General features: G+C 46.4%; 1 protein-coding gene across 4 annotated transcripts in view; it reads right to left on the bottom strand.

Annotated features, from left to right (window-relative positions):
* The window catches only part of ATG9A (autophagy related 9A), a 396601-nt gene that overhangs the window by 203550 nt on the left and 172859 nt on the right, over positions 1-20192 (bottom strand). For all 4 annotated transcript variants that reach the window (XR_014980113.1, XR_014980114.1, XM_085650154.1 and 1 more), the window contains exon 6: positions 17565-17726. Coding sequence is in view for 2 of the 4 variants with exons in the window: in XM_085650154.1 (XP_085506280.1) it covers positions 17565-17726 (162 nt within the window). In the remaining 2 variants the exon portion in view is untranslated. The remainder of the gene's footprint in view (positions 1-17564; positions 17727-20192) is intronic.

Genomic DNA, 20192 nt, shown 5'->3' with positions numbered 1-20192 from the left:
ACGAGAACTAGACAGTATCCACATGCCAGTTAACACTGCTCTGCTTCAATATGTTGATGATCTGCTGATCACCGCGAGAAGCGAACCGGAATGTGAAAAAGCATCACTGACAGTTTTACAATTTCTAGCCGAAAAGGGGCACAAGGTGTCCCCTTCTAAGCTGCAATTCTGTGTCCAGCGAGTTATTTATCTTGGACACTCGCTGTCCAAGGAGGGAAGGCAGCTTACACCCGACCGCATTCAGTTAATAGCTAACATGCCAATACCCAAGACACAAAAGGAGGTGCGGGCTTTCATAGGCCTCACTTCATATTGTAGGCAGTGGATCCCTCAGTACGCATTTCTAGCAAAACCACTCATTCAGTTGACAACACAGGAGGCAGCCACATCGACTGTTCTCCCTTGGACTCAGGAACATACACAAGCTTTTGAAAGCCTAAAGAAAACTTTATGTCAAGCACCTGTTTTAGCAACGCCATGTTACAGAAAACAGTTTACACTTTTTGTTACAGAACGCGAAGGTACTGCCTTGTCAGTACTCACACAGGAACAAGCAGGAGCACACAAACCATGTGCTTATTTTTCTAGTACATTAGATCCCGTAGCTCAGGCTTTGCCTGCGTGCCTAAAATCAGTAGCAGCGACAGCTTTAGCAATCAGACAAAGCGATGCCATAGTGTTAGGACATCCATTGACAGTTCAAGTACCACACGCAGTAGAGGTTCTTGTAAATAGAACGCAAACACAACACTTGACTATAGCGCGACTTACAGGGTACGAACTTACATTGTTTCAGCCACATATAGAAATCAGACGCTGTAACACATTGAATCCTGCCACACTGTTGCCAGTAACCGGAACAGACCCACTAGCTCATGACTGTATTGAAGTTATTACTATAACGACAAAACCCAGACAAGACTTAACCGATGTCCCATTGTCAGATCCAGACCTGACGTTGTATGTAGATGGTTCATGTATGAGAACAAATACAGGAGAGTTAGTGGCTGCTTACGCAGTCACAACAGATACTGAAGTCATTGAAACTAATCGTATAAATACCTTGTCCGCTCAAGCAGCAGAGCTCATCGCTCTGACACAAGCCTGTATTCAAGCCACGAATAAAAAAGTCAACATATACACTGATTCACGTTATGCATTCGGAGTTGTACATGACTTCGGCGTGCTGTGGCGAGAGAGAGGTTATTTAACTTCCCACGGTGCCCACATTCAGCACGGACCCCTCATTCATGCCTTATTAGATGCAATACATCTACCCACTGCAATATCAATTATGAAATGTAAGGCTCATACGAAGGTTACTGATATCATTTCTCAAGGCAATGATCTAGCCGACAGAACAGCTAAACAGACTGCTCAAACCCAAACCCCCGACATGACAAAGACAATAGTCCCGATGCCGACACATTGTATGACAGTTAAAGATCCTACTCTTGACGTAATTGACATACAGACACATGCTACACCAGACGAAATAAAGAAATGGACTGAATTAGGAGGGATCCAAACGGACCAAGGATGGATGATGAAGGAAAAGTCTGTATGGTTCCTTCCTGATTCAATGGTCCAAGTTATAATTAACACTACACATAGTCCAGCACATCTCGGAGAAAAAGCTATGCTAGACAGCATTCAACACATTTGGTTCAATAAACATTTGCGAGCAGCAGCCAAACAAAAGGTCCGTACCTGTATGATTTGTTGCCAGTTTAACCCAGGAAAAAGCGTTCCCGTAGAACAGGGTGGATTTCATCCTCCTGATCACCCTTTTGAAGTACTCCAGATGGATTATATCCAGATGGAACGATGTCGAGGATTCAAATATGTTCTCGTAGTTGTTTGTGCTCTTTCCCGTTGGACGGAGGCATACCCGGTTTCAGATTACACTGCCCCGACTACTGCCAAACAGTTGGTTCGAGAATTCTTCCCACGATACGGTTTACCACGTGTTGTTCACTCAGATAACGGCCAGCCGTTCTCATCCGAATTAATGAAACATGTTTCACTTCTGTTAGGTTATCAGTGGAAATTCCACTGTGTCCGACACCCCGAAGCAGCAGGTCTCGTAGAAAGACATAACCAGATACTGAAAATCAGATTGTCCAAAATATGCAGAGAGAAAGGTGTCGACTGGGTAGTAGCCTTACCAGTTGCACTCTTTTACATGAGAATGGTAGCACACTCTCGAACAGGGCTATCCCCGTATGAGGTGATCTTCGGCAGACCACCAAATATGTGGGGGGACGCCCATACCACGCAAAATAACTGATATTGACTGTAATATGCTGACAGATTACTTGGCTTCCTTGATGTCTGCACTACAATCTTGTCGTTCACAGGTAGCTGCAGCTTTTCCCGACAACACTGAGGTGAAACCCCATGACGTAGTTCCGGGGGACCTCGTACTTGTGAGGAATTTCGACCGAAAGACTCAGCTGGAGCCCAGGTGGAAGTCGCCCAAGTTGGTCCTGCTGACCACAAGAACAGCCGTGAAGATTGAAGGCAGGAAAGGCTGGATTCATTCAAGTCATATCAAGAAATTTCATGGACTTCCTGCAGATGTAAACAGCACACCTCGTGTGTCTTCACCCATTGATTCAAAACTTCCTTTTGTTGAACAGAGTAACTCTGAACACTATAAACTAAAGCTTAGGCCCAACCAGTCGAGCAATTTGATTGTTTAAGTCCTCTCCAAGGTGAAGCGGTTGAATTGTCTCTGACATGTATCCCTTGGACCTGAGTAGAGAAAACACCCGGAAAATGTTGAAACGACAGGCGTATTGTAAATCACTGCGTAGCCACTGCATAGTGACATTATTAATCTTGTTTTTCTTGAGTCTTTTAATAATTACTGCAAGTATATTGTTGCACATATATTACCCTATCTCTAGACATGTTTACAATGTTACTGCTGAACATTCTTTTAGTGACTTACCGCCGCATGAATTGTCTTATAGACTTGCGCTGCGCAATAACACTTTCATAAGTATGTTACATCATTCCCATCAGACTAGTAATGCCACTAATTGTTGGGTGTGTGGCCGGCTCCCTCCCTATCAGAATTATGAAGGAGTCTTGCCTTTCTTTCCACATCCATTTACACATAATGGCTCCTGTGGAGCATGGTTTAGTTTAATCAATTCCATAGACTCAGACACAGCAGTTTACCAAGATCATTGGGTATGGGGAAACCTGAACCTAGTTTTACTCAAGGTCTGCTACCCTGACAAGGAGGGTCGCCCCAAAAGAACAGGAACTGATCTAGAAAATGAAGTATATGGATTAGGCAATTTTACACCTAATCTCATGATTCTAAATGTCGAATCCGAAGTTGAACTAGTCTTACCCACCATGTCAGTATTCCCAGCGAAGGGTGAATTGTGTGTAAGAAAGGTTGGTTCCATACATATGGGCCATAGTAAATGCACTACTACAGTAGAATTCAGTGATCAAGGCAAATCTTCATTTAGAGCTTATCGCCACTCCTACTTTATATGTGGTCAGACTGCATATATGCGTCTACCTCTAGATTGGGATGGTACCTGCTACATTGCATTCCTTTTGCCACCTGTTTTCCTAGCTCCTCCTGATTATTACAGAAATATTCATTTAGTACACAATAGAGAGCGGAGAGATCTCCCCATTGTCGATTACACTGAGACGGCATGGGACAAGTATGTAGATTTTAATAAAGGCATCTTTCCCTATATAGGTACTGTTACTAATAGTAAGCTGATACGTAGATTAACTAGAACCCTTGAAGCAGTAGTGAATAAGACTATTTCCGCCTTAGGCAATTTAACAGAAGAGCAGTCTGCTATGCGGATTGTTGTGCTTCAAAATCGTCTTGTCCTTGACGTCATCCTGGCTGATAGGGGCGGAGCTTGTAGGGTCATCGGATCAAGCTGCTGCGTATTCATACCAGAAAATTCGCCATCTGTATATAAAGCCATCACTCGCCTTCATAAGATTGTAAACCAGATACACCAGAACCCAGGCACTTGGACTTGGTCCAGTTGGTTTTGGAGTGTGATATCAGCCTGGGGATGGAGAGTTTTATCCTTCCTAGGTATTGGCCTTCTCATACTATTCAGTTGCTGTCTATGTCTACAATGTGGACCAGCGATTTGTGGTCTGTGTGCCACATCGTGCATTCCACATCAAGATTTTCATTCAAGATTCCGGAAGAAGAAAGAAGAACAAATGATGCTATATGAACAGATCAATGGATTGATGAAGATTGATATCTCTTAACGGGCAAGTAGGGGACAAGGAGGGAATGTGGAAATATGGATTTTTCTGGTCGGTTATGTCCCCTATCTTGGACCCCAACGGTTCTATGTGCATGTTACAAGTACATGTATGTTCCCTCCAGTTCCAGTTATGAAGACGCAAATACATGTGCGTCCACCGTCAACATGTCCTCTGTCAGATCCGCCATGAATAGGCCGGACATTCCATTCCTAAATATGAAAGGCCACCGGCTTTGTATGGTTCACTTATGCCATTTTACAGTCCAGGCAAGTAGGCCCTGATTCTGTCATCAAACTCCTCTTGCCTTCTGCCTCTGAAAACTCGAGTCTGAGCCTGCATCTGTGACCATGAACTTTGTCTCATTCTCTGCGCGGCTCACGAAGCCTGACATCAGCCTATTCTCTGCCAAGAACTGTATTTCACCTTCGAATTATCTGCTTCACTCCTTAGCCGATGCATTCCTGTCTAGCAGTTTAAGTAAACATCCTTCCAGCGACCGAGCAAAGGCCCGGCTTCTCTGTCCTCATGCAAGTAATTCATAGCCCTGTTACCATGGAATATTCCTACCCCCTCGCATTCAGTGTAGACACTTAGACGCTTGTACACGCACGCACAGTCAGTATAGAATAGATTCTGTCCGAGAGTCCTTCCTTTGTGGATAACATAGTTCTTTAAACATAGGATGTTAGATATGATTTGGGATTAGGTTGACTTGACCCCCCAGACTTTTCGTCTCCACATGTAGAGCTAAATGTCAAGTCCCCTTCACCCCCTAGTTGCACGTCAATTACACGTCATGCTGCTGCGCGCGCATCTATGCCAAGTATTATCTTATAGATCCACCTATATGTGACATCATAACCAATTATGTTCCTTTTTACTCCTTATTACACCCATTTTCGGTTACGCATATGAATCGTCATTTTCCTTATCAATTGTTACGCCTACTGCATTTGCTTCATTGTAATGTATGTACTATAAAAGTCATTTCTTGTCAATAAAGTATGTACTTCACTTCCTGAACCCCCGTGGTGATGGAACTTGGAGCAACCGATTATAATCGATCATTGGAATAAAGCCCATTCCGAACCTCTAATACCACGGATTCTGCCTCTCATTTTACTGAGCTATTTTATTATGTTTCTGTATCAAATTAAGTCCCGGTAAAGGAATTTTATTTACCACAATCTGACTGCTTTCTTTTTAAGTTTGGAGACCAGAAATTCTTTAAAAAAATAAAATTAAAAACTCTACAATCTTTGGCTAGGAGTTGGTCCACAATCAGAAATAGAACAGGGTTGTGTTATTTTTCCAACTTAGCACCTATATGGGAATCACCAGGTACTCCCTTATGTCTTAAAGACAGACTGGCAGGTCCAATAAAGGAAGCCGGTTTTTTGAACTGGGGAGAACTGATAGCTGGTGGTTCAATGCTACCTTGGGAGGCTTTGCGGGAGAAAGTCGGGCCAGGTCTATCTTATTTCAAGTATGTACAGCTGACTAGCTGGGCTCAGGCCTTGAAAAGAAAGGGAGTCTCCTTGGGAAAATACAGCAACTTAGAAAACCTATTGGTGACAAGGCCAGGGGGGGGAAAGGAGGACGCATGTTGGTATTGGGCGATCTTGGAGGAGATAGATGACGACACAACCCTCCCTGAGGTGTTATGGGGCAGTAACATCGGCGAACAGTGCCAGCAGCTGTGGTCAAACTCATTTAGTTTACTATATAAAATCGTGAAGCCAGCCTGGTTGAGGCGAAACCATCTTTTCACTTTACATCGTGCTTATCTGTCCCCCCAAAAGTTAGCCAAATTTCAACATGGAAAAAAATGCAACAAATGTGACCTAGTTGAGGCCTCGGATGTTCATATGTTTAAAGAGTGCCCAGCTATTAGTCGTTTTTGGGAAGAGGTGATAGAAGCACTATCTTCTATGCTAAATATCACTCTTAGTAATACTCTCCCTTTGATTTTCTTTGGGCTTGACGAAAATATCCTAGGGCCTGCCAGATCCTTTCTGTTTTTTTCAATCCTGTTGGCTAGGAGACAGATTTGCAGCTTTTGGGTGGACACAGCTCCTCCAACATACATGGGATGGTTATCGTCCCTATATGAAGTTTCTAAAGTAGACCTGGCTAGACCCTGTAGCACGAAAAAAAAGAAAATTGCCTTTTGGGACTATTTGATACAGTGGAAGTAGGTCTCCCGGGGTTTTTTTTTTTTTTCCCCGGGTCCTATGATTATGCCAGCTTCCCTGCTCCATGGACCTATAACAAGGGTCTTCATTCGTCTTTCTGGTCCAAACAGGTTGAAATATGCCTAGATGGAGTTTCTGAAGGTCGTCCTTTGTTGTGTGTTGTTCGCTCCTTCTCCCGCCAATTTGTTTCTTTTGTTTTTTGTGCAATTGTCCATAGCACACTAAAGGGTTTGGTGGGCAGGACAAGATAGCACAAAATGGTGGTTGGCGGATTTCCTTCTTCACACATAAGGGTTTGGCAAATGAGGACAAAAAAAAAAAAAAAAAAAAAAAAATCTTTTCCACTTGGCAGCGTAGCAGGCTCTAGTGGTAGGGCGTCTAGCTTCTCTGATGACGTTCATACAGTCAGGGGGAAGGTTTAGGTATCCGAATTCTAGGATTTCAGGAGCCAGATCGCAAGGTTGAGCTGAGCTGGCTCCGGGGGCCTGATCTCTCCATGGTTCTGGGTTAGGAGGCATGGTGAGAGGTGTAGCTTTTGGTGTGGTACTACCGAGAGTTCCAGCAGCGTGGTGTACCACGGTTGTCTGGCCCATGTTGGAGCTACTAGGATCAGTGTGAGGGAATGCTGTTGTAGCTTTCGCACCACTAATGGATTTAGTGGGAGAGGTGGAAAAGCGTACGCAAATTTGCCTGACCAGTTCATCCATATCGCATTTCCTTTGGACAATGGGTGTGGGTATCTGGCGGCGAAGCTTGGGCATTTTTTGTTTTCATGGGTGGCGAAGAGGTCTATCTGTGGATGCACCCACATTTGAAAGAACGGGTGAAGAACCTGCGGGTGAAGTTCCCACTCGTGGATCTATTGCGTCTGTCTGCTGAGCAGATCTGCCATGGTGTTTTGGACTCCTAGGACATGTTGGGCTAGGAGAAAGATTTTGTGTGGAATTGCCCATCTCCATATGCTCTGTGCTGATTGAGAGAGCTGTGGAGAGTGTGTGCCGCCTTGTTTTTGAATATAATACATGGCCGTCATGTTGTCTGTGCGAATGAGGACTGCGTTGCCTGAAATCCATGGTTGAAAGGATTTTAGGGCTAGAGAGATTGCTAGTAACTCCAGATGGTTGATATGGAGTAACTTTTGTTGAGGCGTCCATGTGCCCTGCACTGTGAGGTGTAATAGGTGAGCTCCCCAGCCGGAGATCGATGCGTCTGTTGTTAGTATTATCTGTGGAACCGGGTCCAGGACCGGTCGACCTTTAGAACGGTTTGTGGTGCACCACCACTGCAGAGAGCGATGGGTACGACCGTCTACCAACACCAGATCTGTCAGTTGCCCCTGGGCCTGGTTCCATTGGCGTGCTAAGCACTCTTGGAGTGGACGCATCTGGAGTCTTGCGTGAGGCACTATGAAAATGCAAGAGGCCATCATCCCTATCAGTTGCATAAAAACTCTTGCTGGAAGGGAGTGTTGAAGTCCGAATTTTTGTCGCAATGCTTGCAATCCTGGCCGGATTGGGGTAGGCTATTGCTTTTGAGGTGTCTATGGTGGCACCGAGGTATTGTTTTATGTGGGATGGTGTTAGCTGGGACTTTTGGTGGTTCACCGTGAAGCCTAGTTGGTGAAGTAGTTGGATTGTAGTGGCAGTGTGGTGTACACATTGGTTGTATGAAGTGGCTTTTATCAGCCAGTCGTCCAAGTATGGGAAGACGTGAATGTGCTGTCTTCTGAGGTGTGCCGCCACTACCGCTAGGCACTTGGTGAATACCCGTGGTGCTGTTGTGACTCCGAATGGGAGCACCTTGAACTGGTAGTGTTGTCCGTCCACTACAAATCTGAGGTGCTTTCTGTGAGCATGGTGTACTGGAATGTGGAAGTATGCGTCTTTTAAGTCCAGTGTGGTGAGAAAGTCGTTCTGGGAGAGGAGCGGAAGCACCTGCTGAAGCGTTACCATGTGAAAATGGTCTGAGTGAATGTATGTGTTTAGGGGCCGGAGATCTAGAATAGGTCGTAGAGTCTCGTCCCTTTTTGGTATTAGAAAATATAGGGAGTAGACCACTAAATTTTGCTGATTGACGGGAACGTGTTCTATTGCCTGTTTTTGTAGGAGGGAGATTACCTCCTGCTTTAGTAATGTGGAATGTTGCTGTGACATTGGGCGTTGCCTGGGTGGAATGTTTGGGGGGGTAGATGTTAATTCCAGGCAGTATCCTGACCGAATAATTTGGGTCACCCATTTGTCTGAGGTGATGGTCTCCCAGACATGAAGGACATTTTGAAGTCTGCCCCCGACCGGAGTGGGATGGTCTGGAGGGAGCGGGGGGAAGTCATTGGGGTGGCGGTGTGGCAGAGCGGGCGGTATTTGTTTTACCTCTGCCTTTATTATTGTTGCCCCTATAGCCGCCTCTTTGATAACCCCTTGTGAAGGTGGACTGAGTGGGGGATTTGTAGGAAGTGGACGCGTTATCTGAGGAGTAGCCTCTAGATGTACTCCGAAAGGAAGAGCGGCGAAAAGAGCGCCTAGGAGGGTGTGACTGTAGGGCTCCCATGGACTTCGCCGTATCGGTGTCCTTCATTTTTTCGAGGGCCTCATCTACCTTTGGGCCAAATAGGTGTTCCTGGTCAAAGGGGTGATTAAGGACGGAGGCTTGTACCTCTGGTTTAAATCCTGATATTCTTAGCCAAGCATGGCGATGGAGGAGGACGCTAGTATTAATGGCCCTGGAGGCTGTGTCTGCTGCATCTAAGGCACAGCGTATAGAGGTGTTAGTGATTGTCTTACCCTCTTGAATTAATTCATTGGTCCTAGTTTTATATTTTTCAGGGAGGTGGTGCATTATGTTTTCCAATTCATCATAATGTGCCCTATCATATCTGGCCAATAGCGCTTGGGTGTTGGCGATACGCCATATATTGGCTGCCTGTGAAACAGTGCGCTTTCCTGATGCGTCCAGTAGCTTTGACTCTTTGTCAGGTGGTGGTGCTTCGCCTGACGCCTTGGAATTTGTTCTTTTTCGTGCAGTGGAAACCACTAGTGAATATAGTGGCGCTGGCCCTTTGATATAGGCGGGATCTGTGGGGGCAGCTTTGTATTTTTTTTCAATGCGTGGGTTAATGACCCTGGCCCTGACTGGGTCTTTAAAAACCTCTGGCGCATGCTTTACCACCCCCTTAAGCATAGGTAGTATGGAGGTAGACCTATGTGTGGTATCAAATGTGTCGAGGAGGAAATCCTCCTCCACTGGGTCAGTGTGCAACTCTACCCCGTGATAGTGTGCCGCCCTTTGAAGTAGATGGCGTAACCCTAATGAGTCTTCCGGTGGAGATGGCCTGGAAGGGTAAAGGTCATCTTGTGGGACGTGGGGGATATCTGGGATATTGTAGTCATCCCATGGGTCTGGGGATCCTGTAGGGGTGGGGTCTTGGGGCACATCCCCTATATCGTGATATGGGTCCCCCTGATCATCATCGTCTGGAGAGGGGGTCGGAGAGCGATGAGGTGGGGGTGGAGAAGGCGGAGGTGGAGGAGGTGGGGAAGGTATTTTGTAAGGAGAGGTAGCAGAGTCCTTCCTCTTTGGAGGTGGAGGCGGAGCCGGTTTGTCCAAATGTCTCTTTTTAGTAGAGAGTGCCAGATGTACATTTTTTGGATCCCTGGTGAGAGTTTTTTGTAAGGGATCCGGTGTAAATAGTTCCTGTGACAGTGTTTGGTCCGTCGGCGCCGAAGTCTTCGGGGCCGATGACTTTTTAGGCTTGTCCGTGCCAGTTTGCTTAGCACTGGGCTTGGGAACCTCCGATTTCTTGGTCGGCGCCTGGATGGGTTTCGGCTTGGAAGTGTCGGTGCCAAGGGCCTTATGGGGCTTGGTTGGTACCGAAGATGGCGTCGGTACGGAAGCGCAGAGTTTCAACCCCGAGGGCTTCGGTGTGGAGCTCGGTGTCGAGGTAGAGGCCGGTTTCTTTTTCGATGCCGAAGTGTGTTTCTCGGCACCGCTGGCAGGCTGGCTCGAGCCCGAGCCGCCGGAAGGCTTACTTGGCTTCTTCACCGGGCCTGAAGGTGGGGTGTGTGAAGCAGTGTCTCTGGTCTTGCTTAGGCCCGGAGGCGAAGGCGTGACCGAAGCCTTTTTGGGTGTTGGCGCGGGTGTGGGGGGGGGTATAGTACTCACGACCCTCTGCGCCGGAGTGATGTCTTCCACATCTGAGTCGTCGGCCTCGGAAGCACTGACGAGGTCCTCTTCGGTGTGCTGCTGTCCCGGATCTTCGATGTCGTCTCCGAAGATATCGACTGGAACGGAGGTCGAGGAGTGTGCCATGTTTCTTCTGGCTCTTCGGTCCCGAATAGTCTTTTTCGATCTGAAAGACTTACAGGCCGGACAGTCTCGAGCCTCGTGTTCAGGGGAGAGGCAGAGGTTGCATACCTCATTTGGACCCACATCGAGGGCACTTCTTGAATGGAGTTCTTTCCATCAACCGGGACCGGAGCTTGGGTAGGCCCGAAGGCTGCCGTCGATGAAAGGAACCGAAGATTTGTCGATGAGAATGTGCGTTGATTGAGGAGATCGCGATCGAAACAATACCGCGATGTGAGGTGAGGATTCCGCTTCGATCGTCGAACTGGAAAATGTTCGGAACCGGAGCGCGAAGATTACATCCGAGCCCGATGGCGGAAAAAAACAATCTGAGGATGGAGCCGAAGCCCATGCGCAATACGATCCAAAGGAGGAGTCACCGACCTCGTGACTTCCAAAGACTTTCCAAGAGGAAATACAAACTGCAAACATCCGGGCCCAACACCAGATGGCGATCTATGCAAAAGTGTGTAATCTGCAGCTCATATGCCTCGAACAGTGGGTTTCTGTTGTATTACCCCCCACCAACATTTTGCCAGGTTTTTTATGTACTTTAAATGTACCCTGGGTCCCTGCCAAACAGATTCCCAGTGCCTGTGGTCTTTCCCAAAACTGTACCATTGCTCCCACAACTGGCACCCATTTCGCCCACATACAAGTCCCTTGTAAAAGGTACCAGCAGTGCCAAGGGAATTGTGACCAGAGAGAGTTCTTTAGGGCTGCAGCATGTATTGTGCCACCGTAAAGGACCCCACACCGAACCCATACACCTTGCCATTGCAGGCTATGTGTCGTGGTGTAGGTAAATTAAAAGAGTCGACATGGCACACCTTCCTGGGTGCCATGCCTACACACCACTGCCTGTGGCATAGGTAAGTCACCCCCCTGGCAGTCCTTACAGCCCTAAGATAGGGTGCACTATACCGCAAGTGAGGGCAAACTTGCATGAGCAGTATGCCCCTACAGTGTCTGAGTCCATTCTTGGACACTGTAAGTGCAGTGAAGCCATTTTGAGTGTATAGGTTGGGAGTTTGTCAACACAAACTCCACAGCTCCATGAATGGCTTTACTAAAGACTGAGAAGTTTGGTATCAAACTCCACAGCATAATAAACCTACACTGATACCAGTGATAGATTTATTAAAAAATGCACCTTGAGGGCATCTTAGAGAAAACGACCAATATCTAGTGTATTGGCTAACCGGGCCCTGCCAGCCAGCCACCACCAGATAGGTTTCTGACTTCATGGGGTGAGAGCCTTTGTGCTCTCAGAGGTCAGAAACAAAGCCTGCTCTGGGGGGAGGTGCTTCTCTCCTCCCCCTAGCAGGAACAGCGGCACTTGGCAGGGAGCCTCAAAGGCTCTCACCTTGTGTTATGCTGATTTGGGCAGATCCAACTAGTGGAGATGCCCGCCCCCTCTCCTGGCTCCAAACTTTTTGGCGGCAGGACAGGCGGGAAAATCTTTTAAGCAGAGTAGGAATGTCCGCCTTGGCCTGGCACACCCCAAGGGTCACCAGGAGCTGAGGTGAACCCCTCTCTTGAAAATTCTCCATCTTGGTTTGGGTAATTATGCCCAATAGGAATAGGGATGCACTCCTCTCACCAGAGGGAGAGGGCATCCAAAGGGTGTAGTTACCCTAGTTGACAGTAGCCACTGGCTACTGCCCCGACCTCAGAAACGCCCTTAAATGTAGTATTTAAGGGCTCCCCTGAACCTTGTTCCTCAGATCCGACAACCTATGAAGAAGGACCGAAGAGCTGTGCAGCAGAGGACAACTGACTTGGCCCCAGCCTTATCAGTCTGTCTCCTCCTCCAACGACCCAGCACCAAGAAACTGGCGAGGCCTGCAGCCAGCAACCTCCAAGAACCTCGGAGGCCAGAGGTGCTTTCAACAAAGACTCTTTTCTCCTGTGGACACCAGATTTGTCCGTAAAAGAAACTAACCCAAGGACACCGGATCCAGGCGGATCCGCTACAATTGCACCACTCTGCACACAACACTGATGGCCCGAGTCGAGGAGGCCCACCCACCCAGTGACATCTCCCCACCGATCCTGACCTGAAATTCAGTGATGGACAACCTCTCCTGAACTTCCCCAAGACGCCTGCAGCCTCAACTTGAAGGGTCCCCCCGACCATGACCGGATCTGGTGAGAGAAACCCGACACCTAAAGACACCTCTGCACCCGCAGCCCCCACACCTTGGTGTGCCCAACCGACGGTGTCCCGGCATCCACTCACAATTCAACTCACCTTTCCAGTCATTGGATTCCTTCAGCCAGTCTTTTGGTCAAAGCCCGAGATCGTTTTCTTTAAACAAAGATCTCCACTGATTTCTACAGGGGAATCCGACTCCTCCTTTACACCATGCACTGGCCGCCCCTGTGTCCTTGGTGGTGCAGCTTTGGTGCTACTTGTTGGCCCCCTCTGTGCTTACTGCACCCCCCAGGGCCTGTGTGCCTGAACCGTGGGTATTTACCTGCAACCGGTGCCTTTTCGAGATACCCCCAGCTTCCATAGGCTACCACTGGGCCCAGTGACCTCTGCATCCAGCCGCCCCAGTACTGCTAGTGGTAAAGTACCTACCTTGGTCCGACCCTTGCCCAGTGTGGGTCAAACCCTCCGAAGAACTTACCTGAAATGACTTACCTGTCTTTCCTCCCATAGGATTGCTTTGGTTTTCTCTAATGCGTGTTGATTCTGATAATAATACAAAGTATCTCTTTTGATCTTGACAAATATTACATGCATCTGTAAAGTATTTTGAATGCTATACAAACATTTGCCTACTGTATATTGAAAGTATTACAACTCTTAAAAGTCTACTTACCTATAACTGAGTTCAACTTGGTTCCTAAGATAAAAGTAACTAAAGTAATATTTTTGCAACCATTGGCCTGGAGTAGTCATTGAGTGAGAGTTCCTGCCTTGAATGAGTATGTCCAACAAACGCATTCTCACCACCTCCTGATAAGCCTAACTGCTTAGCCCAGCTACCACTAAATTGAGAGTAAGGTATTATCTACTTTATCCTATGCTATACGTTTGGGGACTCCCTGGACTCTGCACACCATACCTCTTTTTGGTATAGTATATACAGAGCCAGCTTCCTACAATAAGTGAGATTGCTTTTCTAAAAATGTAGTCATCCAACAACCTATCTTCAAATGGGGACGATTCATGGAGATCCTCACCCCTTGAGAGTACTTTTTGTCGGATCTCCAGATATCAGTAGGTCCCAGTGGGCGCCATTTGGTAATCTCTTTGTGATTCTGCAAATGCGAGTACCTCACCCTGCTTCCCACCCTAGACATGCCTATGAGATCCCACCTATCAAAGCCCCCGTGTAACGCCAGAGTGCCTAACTGCGTGGTATCCCATAAGGGAGCGGCTTGTGTAATCATACCCCGCCAGCCCACCGCACTCAGTGCTGTGTGCCAAAAAAGCAGGCATGTCCACCATAGGGCTGGGGAAGGGTTTAGTACACCTCCCCCATAGATGACTCCTAGGTATTTTCTAGTCTGCATGTTACTCCTATCCATCCTATAAGCCGGTTCATCCTTCAGGGGGTGAACCCAATGATTGACAAAAACTGTGACACCCAGTAGTATTTTTGGAGATTGGGGTGAGCAATCCCCCGTCGTACCAGCCCCTGGCCAGAATCTGGAGCACTATTCGAGGGGTGGCCCCATCGAAGAAAGGTGTACAGGTAGCGCTGTTTATTGCCTGGAAGTAAGGGCTGGGGTACCAGGTAAGGTGTGTTCGGAAGTAGATACAGAAACCAGGGTATAAGTTGACCTGTCTTTGGATCTATTTTGAGAGTTTTTTGGGTTGGATCAGGCTAAAAAAGCTCCTCATCTGAGTGTGTTGTTTCGGTGCAGATTTTTTCGGGTCCGACTGTTTGTGAGGCACAAGTTTTAGAGTTGTTTTATGCTCCTTAGGTTTCAAATTAGAAGTTTTCCTGGGTTCCGTTGGGGTCTTCGGAACCGGTTGTTTGTTTGGTTACGATGATTTTTTCGGATCCGAAGATTCAGTGCCAGTGGTCTTTGGAACCGGTTGTTTGTTTGGTTCCGATGATTTTTTCAGATTCGAAAATTCAGTGCCTGTAGATTTCGGTGCCAAATGCGCCGATGTGGAACCAGGCTTCGGTGCGGACCAAGACAGAGATTTCTCTTTGGGTTTGTCTTTTGTTTTTGGTGCTGGGATGGGGTTTTGGTATGGACGGTAGGCTGGCTCGATCCCGAGTGGTCTGAAGGCTTATGTGTTGACTTCTTTGCCGAGCCCGAAGGCGGGCGTGGGAAGTTTTGTCCCAGTGTGCACCTAGGCCCGAATGTGAAGGTGTTACCGAAGCCTTTTTATGAATGGGTGGGGGGGAGGAGTCAACATCAGTACTTACAACCCGCTGCCCTGGAGTGATGGGGTTCGGAGGCGCTAATGTTGCCCTCTTCGACATTCTGTCATCATTTTTTTGTGCTTCTTGAAATACAGTCATAAATATCTAAAGGAGAAGATTTAATTTAAAACTCCTCTAAAAATTGCTATATTTACTAGGAGTGTCAGACACAGGTCCACAGATTGCAAAGAGAATGAGATACTGGATACCACTGATGTATTCTCTTCTGCAAAGGTACAATATCTGTTCCTTTGTTTCAAGTCACTTATAAATTCTGACCCAATTTCATACAAGGGTGTTGAAAAACGTTCCCCATTCCCTGATTTCCCAACTTCTAATGCATGACATCTAGTAGTCAATTACAGACAAATGGGAAGGGAAAATGCTATTAAATTCCATTAATGACGGCAATCAAATATTTGAGCCGGTTGAGGTTCTGTAATTCTCGAGTCTGACTCCATTTTGTTCTGTGCCACCATTTTGTGTTGCCCTCACGTAGGCCTGTGAAGGTAGCTTGGCGAATAAAGTGGCCTGGCCTTCTTAGTTCATGTATACATTAACTAGGTTTCTTTTTGACTCTGAAATGAACTGTAAGAAACTGACCTCTGCACCTGAAACTGATCCCGCAAATCCAATTTCCCTGATCGATCTTTGTCTGAGATTGCCAATCAATGTTCAAGACATCGTTAACTTTTAGTTTCCTTGCACATGCCTTATCTTGTTCAGCATCTGTTACCGTTTCTTTTTTATGTTTCTTCATTACATGGGTTATGCTTTCAATTATAGGTTTGTCCGGCTTGTGGAGATTGAATTTGGGACATTCCTAATAATTAACTTTTGGGTTGGGATACTGTAAATTGAGTTTTTGTTATGTGACACTTTGTTTGAAAATGTACCTTATTGGCTAGAATTTTGTGCAGTGGGTGTACATTTATAATGTGAATATTGGGTATAAAAGGAGACGTCTCGCCTTAGTAAAATGAGCAGTCTCCTGAGAATTTACACCGTGATGTATTTCTAGGATCACTGTTACTAGCTGCAGCTAATAAACTTGGTCTCTGATGCCATCCAGAAGTATTCCGTGTCTCTGTATACCAAGACAGGTGAACTCGAAGATCTTAGGCATGCCCCTGACGCCGCTGGGTTAAACCCCGGTTCTTCACGGTGAACAAAGCAACTTACTCCTCTATTTGGTGCGGTTCTAGTGGAAGGCAGTGTAGCGAGTCTCAACCCAAACTATACACTGGGAGGACTCGCAGGAGGATGCTGTCCCCAGGAGGTTACACAGTAGAAACTCTAGTCCTTCCCTAAGTTAGGACATTTTAGCCCAAGTTGTGTGTAGAAAAGAACACAATTTTGGGGAAAAATATGCAAAATGAATCATTCCTCAGTATGTTGGGTACTCAAACAGCGGTCAACCTAACAGGCCCAGAGGAAAATATTTTGATGATCTGAATGTGGCAGCTAAAGAGGCAAATTAGTTGCGAGCAATTGCACCCGAAACATAGGCCGCTTGACGTCCACAGGCCATGGCTATAAGACACACACAACAAACATCTCTCCCAATATTCTGCCAGAACATTTCCTCTCACTGCACCAAACCGACAGAAAAGAAAACAGTAGGCAGCCTTCACCCACATAGTACTTTTACCTGATTTGGCTACTGTTCCCGAAGTGTTCAATTTGAATCGTTTCCATTTGGTCGCTGCAGAGGTAGGAGCTGAGCCAAACTGGGCACAGAATACACACCTTAAAATGAGCAATATTTAGATGGGTATTGGATGTGGAGGGCTTCTGTCTGCATTGTCATGCTGGGGCAGAAGGGGCTTTTCTTAATGTCATGCTTTTGCCCATGCTAATACCCCACTCTTGTTGCTTGAATTGTGACTTTTTTCCGTTACACAACGAATAACTTACTAAATAATGAAAGTAAAATAAGGAATCTCCCAGGATTCATCATTACCTGTAAACAATAGTTCCAGGCCCGGTTATGGTTGGCTTATTTGCACTGAAATGGCCCATTGTGGTCTATAGAAATGCATGCAGAGTTTGTTCAAAATGGCTCTTCTTGGAAACAGATTATTCAGACACACAAACACACTAGCGCATGGACAACTGGTCTTTCCAGACTTGTGGACACAAACACACCGTAAATGTGCCCAAGCCAGTGATCTGCACAAGCTTTAGTACATGCATGAAGCCATCATTCATACAAGCCCCCTCCTTAGTTTGTGGGCACACACAAACCCTCAATTTGTACCGGCCCCTCGGTCTTACCAGACTTCTCACACACGCACATAGACTGCCACTTCCACGGATGTTTACCCTCTGCAGAATCAGGAGAAATATTGAGAGTTACCTGGTGCTGCAGACGACAGGGGGAAGAAAGGCATCTGGAAGGGTGACCTTGGAGTACTCGCCCGCATGTTGACTGTGATTCAACTGTTTGTTGGCAAAAAGGATGTCGTAGTCCACGCAACTGACGAGGAAGGTTGTAAAGGCGACCACGAAGATGAACTGTCTGTAAATGGCAAGAGAGAGGATGTGTAAGGGCTGGTACTGAAGGCGAGATAGGTGAACATTGGCAACAGGGGCTGGCTGGAAATAGATCATTGGACCAGCAGTACACTCTGTAAATGACAGGGGTAAGGGTAAGTACTGAAGCAGTGGGGTGTTGTGAACACAGACAACAAGGGCTGGAGGAAACAGATGAAACCTAGAGCTCACTCTGAACCATGAGTTACTTCCGCAAAGAAGCAGTCAGAATATCCACTGATCTCATGGACTTATCAAACTGACAGTCCTTCCTCAGTGCTGGAAGTTGCTAACTCTACAGGTAATCTTCGAAGGTGTGGGTGACGCTAACAATATTACCAGCCTGGAATCATACTTACTAACTATTGCATTAAACTGATCTTAGGTGTGTAAAAAGAAAAAACTCAACCCAGATTGTGTAATATTGTTTTACCATTGAGGTAGTGAATCTTAATTTTGGGCAGGTTATAATACTAAATTATATCTCAAAAGCCCCAAATGATGTTAATATAAGAAAAAGCATACTTCAACTACGCATAGAAATACACTGATCCCGATTCATAAAAAGAAAGTTATGAATGTAAATCTATAGTTACAAATCTCTGTACCCCATGAACGTAAATCTAAAATGCTGAAAATGTAAAAATATGTACATTTCTGCGTGCAAAGAAAAATATCACGGTCTATGAAAATACACTTTTGAATGCACATGCATTTATTACTACAAACAGAAACCATGCTTTTTCAGAATAGATCAAGCATACGCAACACAATTGTACAGTTGCATCAGAAGCAGAACACACACACACACATGCATGCCACCCCTCAATCTCTCTCACCTGATTCCACAGTTACACCAAAACATGGAGCCAGCAGGAGATCGCTGTCCCTGCCATTCTTCACTCCATGCACCACTGTGTTCCAAACAAAAAACACACTGGAGGACCAAACATTGAAGAGAGATTTCACTGGGGAGGAGGATGAGGAAGGAGGCATGGTGGTCCATGATGTGACTAATAACTATGGACAATTATTCGCTCTGCCAGCACAACCTCAGTGCAGCGGACACTCAAGCCACGTGGTAGGATCTCATCAACATGGTGAATCCGAGAGGTCAAAGATGCACCGTGGAGATGTAAAAAAGAAATGACTGGATGAAAAGAAGCTTGTGAAACAGAGTACATCAGGGGTGGCAGCTGCAATGTCTGGTAGGTGACAGATGGCCAGGTCTAAACTGGGGTGGCATGGTGAGCAAAAGAATGATGGATTTAACCCAGATCTCTTGACTGGGGGTGAATGTTTTGATTTGTTCTGCATTCCGTCCATCAATTGTGTGTCTTTTGGTAGGTGACAGCGGCACATTTTCACGCTAGAGAGCAGCAGGTGATCAATGTTACGCAACCCCGTATGCGCATGGCCTTTCTGTTCATTAAAATATTTTTTACTACCTTAAATATTTTTACTTAACATCATTTCCTATGGGTTTTTAGGTCTCGCCTAGCGTTGCAGCGCGACTGCGCTGCCATCGCTTTGCAAGGCATGCAGTATATACTGTAGTGTGGAAGCTTCGTGGAAGCTCCGCCCACTCTCTGCCCATTGGCTTTTGTCTTAAATGCTGCCTTCCGATTGGTTTGAGGCTTGTTAGTCCCTCCTCATTCATCATTTGTATCCTTCCACGGCTATTGGCCCCTTTACTCCTGACACTATTTTCTTTTAGGTCTCGCCTAACGTTGTAGCGTGACTGCGCTGCCATCGCTTTGCGAGGCATGCAGTATATACTGTAGTGTGGAAGCTTCGTGGAAGCTCCGCCCACTCTCTGCCCATTGGCTTTTGTCTTAAATGCTGCCTTCCGATTGGTTTGAGGCTTGTTAGTCCCTCCTCATTCATCATTAGTATCCTTCCACGGCTATTGGCCCTTTTACTCCTAACCCTATTTTCTTCCCTGTCTCTCCACCCCACCGCCCCCTCCCTCAGTCTGTGACTTCTCACCCTCACCCCCCCCCCCCCACTCCCGTTCGTGTTTTCTTGCCTACCGGCATTTCCGTTTTCCTCTTTATTATTGCCACCTTGAAATATGCGAGTTCAAGATGCGTGCTGTACAAAAACTTCTCGTGTTTAATTAACTAGATTTTAATGTTACTCTAAATATAATAAGACTCTAGGCAACATTCGGGGTATGCATGGCAACTGACGCCTCCTAATTCACAAATGGCATTGTGGTCGGGCGGGAGGAGCAGCAGTGTTTTAACTCATGCTTAAAACGAGCACTTTTAATAACTTCCTCTAAATTCAGTGCTATAATCTTGTGTACTGAGGTGACGTCCTAAAGAAATGCACTTTTTTGAATTCTGAAGAGACATTATCGCACATTTACATCATGTTTAATGTATGATTAACATGCCGATCATTTTCACGGCTCGCCCACTGGCTTGTATACGCATGGCTTGTCTCT

This window comes from Triturus cristatus, chromosome 3_2 (genome assembly GCF_964204655.1).
Source record: "Triturus cristatus chromosome 3_2, aTriCri1.1, whole genome shotgun sequence".
NCBI classification, from domain to species: domain Eukaryota; kingdom Metazoa; phylum Chordata; class Amphibia; order Caudata; family Salamandridae; genus Triturus; species Triturus cristatus.
Note: the sequence above shows the minus strand (reverse complement) of the source record. Positions and strands in the feature narration are given on the sequence as shown.